Here is a 12,500-nt window from a genome sequence, read left to right on the forward strand (position 1 = left end):
CTCCCTAAACCTGCTTCTAGTTAACACTCTCCCTAAACCTGCTTGTAGTTAACACTCTCCCTAAACCTGCTTCTAGTTAACATTCTCCCTAAACCTGCTTCGAGTTAACATTCTCCCTAAACCTGCTTCTAGTTAACATTCTCCCTAAACCTGCTTCTAGTTAACACTCTCCCTAAACCTGCTTCTAGTTAACACTCTCCCTAAACCTGCTTCTAGTTAACACTCTCCCTAAACCTGCTTCTAGTTAACACTCTCCCTAAACCTGCTTCTAGTTAACACTCTCCCTAAACCTGCTTCTAGTTAACATTCTCCCTAAACCTGCTTCTAGTTAACACTCTCCCTAAACCTGCTTCTCGTAAACACTCTCCCTAAACCTGCTTCTAGTTAACACTCTCCCTAAACCTGCTTCTAGTTAACACTCTCCCTAAACCTGCTTCTAGTTAACACTCTCCCTAAACCTGCTTCTAGTTAACACTCTCCCTAAACCTGCTTCTAGTTAACACTCTCCCTAAACCTGCTTCTAGTTAACACTCTCCCTAAACCTGCTTCCAGTTAACACTCTCCCTAAACCTGCTTCTCGTAAACACTCTCCCTAGACCTGCTTCTAGTTAACACTCTCCCTAAACCTGCTTCTAGTTAACACTCTCCCTAAACCTGCTTCTAGTAAACACTCTTCCTAAACCTGCTTCTAGTTAACACTCTCCCTAAACCTGCTTCTAGTAAACACTCTCCCTAAACCTGCTTCGAGTTAACACTCTCCCTAAACCTGCTTCTAGTTAACACTCTCCCTAAACCTGCTTCCAGTTAACACTCTCCCTAAACCTGCTTCTAGTAAACACTCTCCCTAAACCTGCTTCGAGTTAACACTCTCCCTAAACCTGCTTCTAGTTAACACTCTCCCTAAACCTGCTTCTAGTAAACACTCTCCCTAAACCTGCTTCGAGTTAACACTCTCCCTAAACCTGCTTCTAGTTAACACTCTCCCTAAACCTGCTTCCAGTTAACACTCTCCCTAAACCTGCTTCTAGTAAACACTCTCCCTAAACCTGCTTCGAGTTAACACTCTCCCTAAACCTGCTTCTAGTTAACACTCTCCCTAAACCTGCTTCCAGTTAACACTCTCCCTAAACCTGCTTCCAGTTAACACTCTCCCTAAACCTGCTTCTAGTTAACACTCTCCCTAAACCTGCTTCTAGTTAACACTCTCCCTAAACCTGCTTCCAGTTAACACTCTCCCTAAACCTGCTTCTCGTAAACACTCTCCCTAGACCTGCTTCTAGTTAACACTCTCCCTAAACCTGCTTCTAGTTAACACTCTCCCTAAACCTGCTTCTAGTAAACACTCTTCCTAAACCTGCTTCTAGTTAACACTCTCCCTAAACCTGCTTCTAGTAAACACTCTCCCTAAACCTGCTTCGAGTTAACACTCTCCCTAAACCTGCTTCTAGTTAACACTCTCCCTAAACCTGCTTCCAGTTAACACTCTCCCTAAACCTGCTTCTAGTAAACACTCTCCCTAAACCTGCTTCGAGTTAACACTCTCCCTAAACCTGCTTCTAGTTAACACTCTCCCTAAACCTGCTTCTAGTAAACACTCTCCCTAAACCTGCTTCGAGTTAACACTCTCCCTAAACCTGCTTCTAGTTAACACTCTCCCTAAACCTGCTTCCAGTTAACACTCTCCCTAAACCTGCTTCTAGTTAACACTCTCCCTAAACCTGCTTCCAGTTAACACTCTCCCTAAACCTGCTTCCAGTTAACACTCTCCCTAAACCTGCTTCTAGTTAACACTCTCCCTAAACCTGCTTCTAGTTAACACTCTCCCTAAACCTGCTTCTATTTGGGGAGGTGTGATACTCGTCACTCGTTAAAATCCGTCATTCCGCCGCTTTGACTCGCATCCCTGATCGCGGTGACGTCCGATCCGACGCGCTTCAGGAACCGAAAAAGGGCACGAATTCATGCGACTCGCTGTCTTTGTTTCCATTTCCCCTCTGTGTCTGTTCCTCCATTTTCTCTGCGTCTGTCCCCGTGAGAATGTGAAGGCGCCCGCCCACTTTACCGCCCGCCGTGGGCCCAGGCCGGCGGGAGAAGGGCGCAGGGCGTGCTCTAAACGGCGGGTCCTGACAGAAAGGCCTGTCTGTTTGGACCGGCGGAAAAAACGGGTGGAGGCGCATGAATCGCGACGCGTTCAAAGGATTTCTGACGTCAAAATTTCCATTTTACACATTTCCCCCTCCCCTGCTGACTGTTCCGACTGCCAGAACTCTGCCCAAAACGGCCTCAGTAGCTGCTTTAGTTTAATCCCTGGAAAAAAGCAGAGAAACCTCAATCAATGCTTTTCTCAGTCTGTCCTGAGCCTGACAAAATGAAGCGGCACTCAATTCTTTATCCCAGTACTGAGAGGTAGGGGTCCTGGGCACACATTTAGACTGTGTGTGTGAGTGTGTGTGTGTGTATGAGTGTGTGTGTGTGTGTATGAGTCTCTGTGTGTGTAGGGGTCTGTGTGTGTGTGTGTGTGTGTGTGTGTGTGTGTATGGGTGTGTGTGTGTGTGTGGCTCCATTTGGCACAATGGGACTGTGTTTTGTGGGAGTGGTTCTGCTGACTACTTTACATTCAACGCTTTGAACATGAAGGGGCCGAAATGCAGAAAAGGCAGCCATTCAAATTATTATGAAGGCATTTAGCAGACGCTCTTATCCAGAGCAACGTACAATGAACTGAAGATTTGAAGATGGGAACAAGTGTGAAGAGGACCTGACAGTACGGTTCCGAGTCCTAGTGTGACCACATAGATACAATCGGAACCTTTGAAGAATACATCAACTTACAAACTAGCATACCACAGTTGGCAGCTAGAATATCCCGAGTACAACAATACAATAGCTAATACAGAACAACACAACAATATCTATATATAACTATATAAGTGCCATTATAATCTATGGCATATACAAGGCTAATCATGGTGGTGAGGTAGGGAGGGAAAGGTGCAGCCTGAAGAGATGAGTCTTTAGTCTGCGTTTGAAAGAGGTCAGAGACTCTGCCATTCTGATATCCACAGGGAGGTCATTCCACCACCGTGGGGCTGGTGCTGGGGTATATGTCTTGATAAGCGATTGAATATATAGAGGGGCCGATCCCTTAACTGCCTGGTATGCGAGCACCAAAGTTTTAAATTTGATGCGAGCCATAACAGGCAGCCAGTGGAGGTTGCTGAGCAGGGGGGTGACGTGTGAATGTCTGGGAACATTGAGTACCAGATGGGCTGCAGCATTCTAGATCAGTTGTAGGGTCTGATGGCAGATGCTGGAAGGCCAGCCAGCAGAGAATTGCAATAGTCCAGGCGGGACAGGACCATTGCTTGAACAAGGAGCTGAGTGGAGTAGGTGGTGAGAAAGGGTCGGATTCTCCGGATGTTGTACAGGAAGGACCTGCATGCCCGGGTCACTGTAGCGATGTTCTCAGAGAAGGACAGCCTGTTGTCCATCACCACGCCAAGGTTTCTTACACTAGGAGATGAGGTCACTGTGGTATCCCCTAGTGAGATGGAAAAATTGGAGAAGGGAGAGGTTAGAGCAGGGATGAAGATTACCTCCATCTTACCTGGGTTGAGCTTTAGATGGTGGTTGCCCATCCAGCTCTGAATGTCTCTCAGGCAGGCGGAGATACGGGTAGAGACCTGTGTGTCTGATGGGGGGAAGGAGAGAAAGAGTTGGGTGTTATCAGCATAACAATGATAGGAGATGCCATGAGCAGAGATAACGGGGCCAAGGGATCTCATGTAGATGGAGAAGAGGAGGGGTCCGAGGACTGAGCCCTGGGGGACTCCTGTAACAAGGGGGCGAGGGGTTGACCCTCTTCCAGCCCAGGACACCTGGGAGGACCGGCCAGAGAGATAAGATTGGATCCACTCTAAGGCTGTGACACAGATCCCTGTAGATGCCAGGGAGGCTAGGAGGACGGAGTGGTTGACCATGTCGAAGGCTGCAGAGAGGTCAAGAAGGATCAGGACAGAGGAGAGGGATGCAGAGAGGTCAAGAAGGATCAGGACAGAGGAGAGGGATGCAGAGAGGTCAAGAAGGATCAGGACAGAGGAGAGGGAGGTTGCTCGTGCAGCCTGAAGGGACTCACTGACGGAGAGGAGTGTGGTCTCCGTCGAGTGGCCAGGTCTGAAGCTGGACTGGTGGGGGTCCAGCAGGTTATTCTGTGAGAAGAAGGAAGAGAGTTGGTTCAAGGCAGCTCGTTCAACGGATTTGGATAAATCCAAGTGTTTGGCCGGTAAGCAGGTGGCTCCACTCTACAACAGAACGGGTGTGTCCTCTCACACAGGTAGAGTAATTTCCAGATGTGGAGTACTATGAGTCTAGGCTACTCATAACCTTACAGCACTATGAGCCTGACCAGGCTGCTCATAACCTTACAGCACTATGAGCCTGACCAGGCTGCTCATAACCTTACAGCACTATGAGCCTGACCAGGCTGCTCATAACCCTACAGCACTATGAGCCTGACCAGGCTGCTCATAACCTTACAGCACTATGAGCCTGACCAGGCTGCTCATAACCTTACAGCACTATGAGCCTGACCAGGCTGCTCATAACCTTACAGCACTATGAGCCTGACCAGGCTGCTCATAACCTTACAGCACTATCAGATATCAGTTCTGTCAGATAAAATAGTTCCTGACTGATGAATCCCGATTTCATGTTGGTGTGGCTCCACTTGGACATTGTGATTCTTCAAGCCATCCAAGGCAAAACCCACAATGCAATGCAGGCTCAATGAAAGCAATCTCACCAGCTGTACCGTCTGTTTAGTTTGCCTGCACTCCAGAGAGGGACAGAGAGAGTGTTTCTGGGGTTTGGACTAAAACCGATGTTGGAGAGATTTGGATGTATTGACGGGCAGCAGCAGAACCAGGCTGGGGGGGGGGGGGGGGGGGCTGTCTCTGGGGGGGGGGGGCAGCAGGTGTGCCGCATCGCTGAGAGGGAGATCAATGCCAATCAGTACCTCATCTCTCACCTGCACAAACACACACACACACACACACTCATACACACATACAGACAACATACAGTCATACACAAATATACGCACACAGACACATCCACACACACGCACAGGCACACATACATACACTCTCTCTCTCATACACACACACACACACACACACACACACACACACACCCATTAAACCATGGGGCAAAGGGGCTGTATTTGTTAAACTCACTGTTTGCCCAGTGCCGGCCAGAAGCAGATGGGCTCCTCCTCTGTGCTTGGTTCAAGGTTTCAAGCTTGCTTTGTAAAAACAAAGCGCTGTACAAATAAATTTGAATTGAATCGTTATCTTCAGAGTATTTTAATCCTCAGAAATGTTCTAGATGAGTGCATCATGCAGTAGTTGATGGCGCGTGTGTTGTGTTGTAAACGTCGATGTGGTACGACACCCGACGGCCATTTTGATCTCGTTGGCGCAGAGGCGCCGGTTCTCCCTGGAGCATCCGGAGGCGGAGCTTGTTGGCGTGGCGACCCCCAGCTGCGCGGTGCGGCGGCGGTTCTCTGGGCCCCTCCTGCTCCCGCCGCTCTCCCGGCGCCACTCCACCCAGGACGCCCGGCGGCACCCCGACCCCGACCCGCCGCGGAGCCCCGCCCCCCTCGCCAGGGGAGGGACCCGGAGCCTGGAGGCCGTCGGAGACCCCGCCCACAACAAGGCTCAGTAAGTCTGATTGGCTCACCTGCACTCTTTTCCCTTCCTCCTTGTTTCCTTTCCTCAGGAGGAATCGAGGAAACGTGAATTAGGCAAATGGAACGTCCTTGCTCTTTGAACACGTTCGTAACTGGACCTGATATAGCAGAGGTGTGGCAGACAGGGAGAGGTGTGGCACACAGGGAGAGGTGTGGCAGACAGGGAGAGGTGTGGCACACAGGGAGAGGTGTGGCACACAGGGAGAGGTGTGGCACACAGGGAGAGGTGTGGCAGACAGGGAGAGGTGTGGCAGGGAGAGGTGTGGCAGACAGGGAGAGGTGTGGCAGACAGGGAGAGGTGTGGCAGACAGGGAGAGGTGTGGCAGACAGGGAGAGGTGTGGCAGGGAGAGGTGTGGCAGACAGGGAGAGGTGTGGCAGGGAGAGGTGTGGCACACAGGGAGAGGTGTGGCAGACAGGGAGAGGTGTGGCACACAGGGAGAGGTGTGGCAGACAGGGAGAGGAGGTCGATCCGCAGGTCGATCATTCGTTGGTCATGCTTCCAGAAAAAATAATTCCGCAAAGGATGTAGCTCCTGGGTCCTAGCTCCTGGGTCCTAGCTCCTGGGTCCTAGCTCCTTCGAGGGACATTTAGCAGCTTGGAATTTCCTTAAAGACGGTGGACCTGGATCGATCGCTGTGCCAGTCAAGGAACAAGGAGACAAGGAAGGATAAACAAATATGCCCACTGACTGTTGGGGACCCCCCTCCCCAGCCAAGACAAATGCCTGAATTGAGCCAGCATCTGTTCTTAACTTTCATATCAATCTGCCTGAATTCATTGCTTTTTCTTCCCAGTTCATCTGACCAACTGGCAGAACTCACCGGGTGTGATGGGAGGAGGATCCCAGGGCCCAGAAAGTAGAAGGCCTGCCCTGTGTTTTTTTAACCCATGACCTCAGCCAGCTGATTTCATTAATTAGCTCTGCCACCTGGCTGGAGAATTATGCCAATTAGCAGATCCAGGCGACTAGAACTGAATACTGGGGAGGACTTTTAGCTTCTGAATCTGGATTTTATGGCTCTGTTAATGGCAAGGAGCAAATAAAAGTTTTGGACATAAGTGAGTGTTGACTGAGTGCAGGCTCCAGGCCCACCAGCAAGCGTGGGGTGAGGGGTTTATCAGGGTAAACGTGTCCCCAGGCCCACCAGCACGCGTGGGGTGAGGGGTTTATCAGGGTAAACGTGTCCCCAGGCCCACCAGCACGCGTGGGGTGAGGGGTTTATCAGGGTAAACGTGTCCCCAGGCCCACCAGCACGCGTGGGGTGAGGGGTTTATCAGGGTAAACGTGTCCCCAGGCCCACCAGCACGCGTGGGGTGAGGGGTTTATCAGGGTAAACGTGTCCCCAGGCCCACCAGCACGCGTGGGGTGAGGGGTTTATCAGGGTAAACGTGTCCCCAGGTACACCCCCACACGTTTAATGTTGCCTGCGTCACCCAACCTTTTAAAAAGATGAGGTTATTTCTGTGTTGACAACCTTGGAAAGATCACCTCCACCATACATCTCCTTGTGCCAAAATATCAAGTATTTTCACCGTGTGTGCATATTATGTTATGTATACATTAGTTCACCTTCACACGAAAACACGAATGGAAATTAATTCACTCGTTTGTGGTTATTTTTAGATCGCTTTCTTGAGTTGCCACTTATTGAAAGGGTCCGGAGGCATTTCGGTAATCTTTCCGATTCGGCATTAATGGCCCAGCTGATTTCTGCTGCGATGACGCGACCGGCGTGTGGTCTCTTACGGCGCTCTGCGAGTTAAGAAGTTGCTGTGGTGTCCGTCGGCTCCGCGACCACGCGGCGGTGTGTTTCTCAACCCACAGTAGATCGGCGGTGTGTTTCTCAACCCACAGTAGATCGGCGGTGTGTTTCTAAACCCACAGTAGATCGGCGGTGTGTTTCTAAACCCACAGTAGATCGGACGTATTCGCTTGTCGAGCCTTTGCTCGCCCGTCAGGTGGACCACCGGATGCAGTGAGACCAATCTTCGCGCTTTGTGTACTTGTGTGTTGTGGTGGAGAGTCTGATAATTAGATACAGAGTGCGCACACAAGGAGGAAACGGCAAAAAAAAAAGCCAAACCCTTATTGTGGGCTACAGTTTGTGTGGAGGTTTGTTTTGAATGACACCGTGTCTCGTTTCACCTGGACAGCGAACGCACATTCCGAACTGCGCGGCTTGCTCCTGATCCCGTCCGTGCGTCACACGTTCGTTTCAGAACCACTTTCCAAAGACAGGGCTTCTCTGCCCCCGTGACATCGGCACGACAGCGTTACTGCTGTGGTTCTGCAGCGTGGTGGCTTTTGCTTACCGAAGATCAAGTGTGTATTCAGAAAACCAGGGAACTTCGCTGTGCACGGCTCTGAAGACTTTTGCAGTTGTTGTTGTTTTTCGTTTTTTTTAATTGGAAGAAAACGAAAGGACTGCGACAGAGATGGAGTGTAGGATTCTAAGTCGCGAAGGCGCCGGGTTAGCGAAAGCACCGAAACACTTGTGGCGCCAGCCCCGGACCCACATCCGGATCCAGCAGCGGAACCACTCGGACAGCGACCGGTACCTGTACGGTAAAGCGGTGGGCAAGCGGCACCCGCGACTCAAAAAGGCGCGCATGTCCTGGCCTGCCCCGCTACAGAAATGGTAATTTAATGTCCATGTCTAAACGTTTTTGTTCCCATGTCGTCAGACTTTGCTCTTGATTTAAAGGCGTCCTTCGCTAAGCTCTCCTGGCGCAACGCCAGAAAATGAAGGCTTTTGTTTGACAAAGGTTTTGAATGAATGAAATACCGTACGATATAAAGTTTTTACAATTATAATACTTGATAAATACTTGAGCCCTTCTATCTAGGGACAAGAAACCGACTGTTCATTATCTGCTGATATGCCTGCCCCCCTTTCCCTAATTTAGTTTTTAGGTCTGCTTTATTGTACAATTATTTCTTTGTGGTAATTGAACTCTTAAGAATTCTTATACGAGTGTAAGGGCTACATCACGTTGCATTATTGGCATTTGGCAGATGCTCTTATCCAGAGGGATGTACTACAGAGTGCATGCCCATCGCCCAGCGCTGTGTTCAGTGTAAACCTCTCTCTGGCAGTGTTCATGCAGCGCACGCCGTTTAGCCTTGTAGCCAAAATAATGATGGTCATGATGGTTTGTATTATCAGTCAGAAAGATGACCGTGTTCCTGATATTTAACCGTCTGTTTCAGCGGGTCGGTCAGTGACAGACAGCATCCTGTGGAGTGGGTGTGAGGGGGAGAGAGGGAGAGAGAGAGGGAGGGGGGAGAGAGAGAGAGGGGGGAGAGAGAGAGAGGGAGGGGGGAGAGAGAGAGAGAGAGAGAGAGAGAGAGGGGGCAGGAAGAGAGGAGGTGTGGTGGTGAGAGGGGGAGGGGGAGGGGGAGAGAGAGGGAGAGAGGTGTGGGTACCTCCCCCTGATGCTCTGAAACGCTGAGCTACACCACAGAAGTCTCAACAAGTATCAACAAGAAGTCTTTATTAGGCTTAGATATAATATTTAAGCATAACATCTTATTTCCATTTGGGTTTTTTTGTTTTGCGAAATAAGACAAAGATATTGCTGATGGGGTGAGTTAAACAGTGACTGCTGGCCAGTGGGCTGTGATCAGACTCTTAGCCCTTTTTTAATAATTAACCGGGGCTTGAACCACCAACCTCTTAGCCGTTTTAGATGGTTGGTGGTTCAAGCCCCGGTGTAGCCAAGATAAGATCCACACAGCTGTTGGGCCCTTGAGCAAGCCACTTAACCCTGCCTTCCTCTGGGGCGGGATTGTCCCATGCTTAGTCTAATCAACTATAAGTTACTTTGGATAAAAGCGTCAGCTAAAAAACAAAAACATTTTTTATTATTTATTTACACTCCAGCATGGTCCTGTCCCTCCATGACTTCGTGGTACCAGAGAGATAGAGAGAGAAACCGCAGATCTTTGCAAACTTCTCCTTCGTTGAAAGGAGCCTGTTTTTCGTCAGAAACGGCTGTGTCAGGAAAACCGTGTCAGGTGCCTTTCCTGTGTGGTTTCCGTGTTTCATGTCACCGTGCGGTGGAGACAGGGACAGGTGGGGACAGGGGCAGGTGGGGACAGGTGACGACAGGGCGGGGTGGGGACAGGTGGGGACAGGTGGAGACAGGTGGGGTGGGGACAGGTGGGGACAGGTAGGGTGGGGGGCAGGTGGGGTGGGGACAGGTGGGGTGGGGGACAGGTGGGGACAGGCACAGGTGGGGTGGGGGACAGGTGGAGACAGGGACAGGTGGGGTGGGGGCAGGTGGGGACAGGTGGGGACAGGGGCAGGTGGGGTGGGGGCAGGTGGGGGTAGTTGGGGGCAGGTGGGGACAGGTGGGGGCAGGTGGGGTGGGGGCAGGTGGGGACAGGTGGGGTGGGGGCAGGTGGGGGCAGGGACTGGTGGGGGCAGTTGGGGGCAGGTGGGGACAGGTGGGGACAGGGGTACGACGTGGTGTGGGAAAGTCTCAGCGCTCAGTCCAGCTCTGACCTCATCAGCACCCCTGCACCCGGCAACAAGAAAATAAACACCCCCCCCCCGGCAACGGAAATTAGATTCATGTTTGCCCCCCCCAGAGCAGGGGACTCAGCTGTGAATTGCAGGCAGTTTGTCTCCCGTCGGGAGAGAAATGAAGTGGATTAAGTTTTTAATTTATCTCCGCTTTCCGTCTCAATAAACAACACCATTTCACACGAGCAGGAGCTTTGCTGTTGCCCTCCAGGGTAAGAGAAGGTGTTTTGGCCGCATTTACCCCCCCTCGCCAGGGTAACAGAACATGCGCGGGGGCAGTTCTCTCCTGAGGATGGGGGTTTGTTTTTCGTGCCCTACCCCAGAACTGCCCTGTACCCCACAACTGCCCCGTCACCTCGGAACTACAGATCAATTTCCTGCTTCTCATTCCTGTTCATCAAATAAAACAGTGTGGAGCCTGGACTCAAACCAGCCGCACCCCAGCCTGTGCCCCGCGTTCACGCCTCTCTCCCTCCGCGTCCCCCAGAGTCTCGTCTGAGACGTGTTTGTGTTGCGGTCTCAAGGCCCGGCCACGCCACGGATGATAGCGTTAGCCATAACTGTGAATATTTTGTTTTAAAACTCGTTCAAGCTGAAAAGGAATGGAGTCCACATGGCAGCGATCACCACCGGCAGCGTAGCGTCGGGATCAGTTTCCCCCCCGCTGCATGAATGATGACGCACTCGATCAAAATCCGTCCAAATTTACAGGACGTCACATGCAAACTGGCAGATGTCACAGTGGAGAGGCCGTTTACAGAGCGTAATGTTCATCAGTGTGGACACTCACAGCCTTACCATTATAGTTATAGTTATAGTTATGGTTATAGTTATATTTAATACATGTAGTCATCGGTGTGGATGGGCCTTTACAGTGGGGTGAACACTTTAAATTTTCAGTTTCTGAAAATACGGTTTTAATAGATAGAGATATTTTAATGCAGACAAACCACTTCCGCTGCTGTTTGTGGTTCAAGCCCCAGTGTCAAGCCACAGTAAGATCAGTGCAGCTGTTGGGCCCTTGAGCAAGGCCCTTAACCCCACATTGCTCCAGGGGAGGATTGGCCCCTGCTAACTTGCTTTGGATAAAAGATAAATGTAAAGGTGCTTTCTCTAATTTTAGGATGGCAGAAGGGTCACACACCCCTGGGTCTGAGTCAGAACACGCCCTTGGGTCTGAGTCAGAACTTCCTCTCAAACCCAGGCTTTCCTCTGCTGGAGAGGAAGTACAACAAGCGATAACAATGACCGCGACGCTATCACACCCAAAACTACGCCAAGAGCCTGCAACACTATCACACCCAAAACTACGCCGGGAGCGTGACGTTCGGTCCCAAGCCTCTCCTGTCCCGCTGCGTGATGCAAGAGTGCCACCTGCTGGTAGGGTTTGGCGAAAGCGGCCGTCCTGGCGTTTCCCTGAGCGAGCCGGTCTCGCATCCGGCCGAACGCTTGGAGGCCGCACCGTACTGCCGGCTCTCTTTGTTCCTCCGACGTCAGGAGGGCCAGAAGTGTCTGCCACTTCCACAACTTCCACAACAATGACTGCATTTCAAAATCAACTCGGTAAAAAAGAAAAAAAAAAAATACTGGCAGTTCCATTTTCATTATGAAAATCTCCCTGCTGGTCAGTAGGAAGCAGGTACCCAGGTCTGATTGTGTTGCTCCAACAATATGGCCAGCACTTAAATGCAAATTGCTCAATCAAGAGCTATCAAACTAATTTTGCACATACAATCAAACCATACATATTTGTGATAAGACTATGTGGGGATGAAGTTTTGTGGGCACTGTAGTTTGCCTGCAAGTTGGCGATACATGAAGATGTCTGTGTGAAATGCAGTTTATGTGTGCAGTCCCTGCTACGCGAGAGAAGATCTGCTTTTTCTCTGGAATTTATGAGTAGGAGGAGAGACTGAGACGGGTGCGTGGGGGGTTTGGACCCAAAATGCACGACTCAGAAAGAGTAGCGTAATAAAATCCCGTCAGGGCTTTATTTGGGGAATATCCAGAGAGCGTGGTCAAAAAACAAGCAATGTTCAGACACGTAAATATCCAGGCAGAAAACCGAAGCGCAGTACCGAGGGAGAAGGCAGTCTCGTAGTCGGTACACCATGCAAAAAGTCCGGTAGCCAGGAAAGCTGTCAGCGGGGCAGAAGTACAGGCGGGCGGTAGGCAGGCTCAGGGTCGATGACGGTGCAAGAGTCAAGACCGAAGTCTGCGC

At 50.7% G+C, this 12,500-nt stretch overlaps 1 protein-coding gene across 2 annotated transcripts in view; it reads left to right on the plus strand.

Annotated features, from left to right (window-relative positions):
- Nucleotides 1-12,500, plus strand: part of LOC133127936 (cAMP-specific 3',5'-cyclic phosphodiesterase 4C-like) — a 50,748-nt gene that overhangs the window by 9,491 nt on the left and 28,757 nt on the right. For both annotated transcript variants that reach the window (XR_009708690.1, XM_061241072.1), the window contains exon 3: nucleotides 5,482-5,720. Coding sequence is in view for 1 of the 2 variants with exons in the window: in XM_061241072.1 (XP_061097056.1) it covers nucleotides 5,482-5,720 (239 nt within the window). In the remaining variant the exon portion in view is untranslated. The remainder of the gene's footprint in view (nucleotides 1-5,481; nucleotides 5,721-12,500) is intronic.

Source organism: Conger conger, chromosome 5, assembly GCF_963514075.1.
Source record: "Conger conger chromosome 5, fConCon1.1, whole genome shotgun sequence".
NCBI lineage: Eukaryota > Metazoa > Chordata > Actinopteri > Anguilliformes > Congridae > Conger > Conger conger.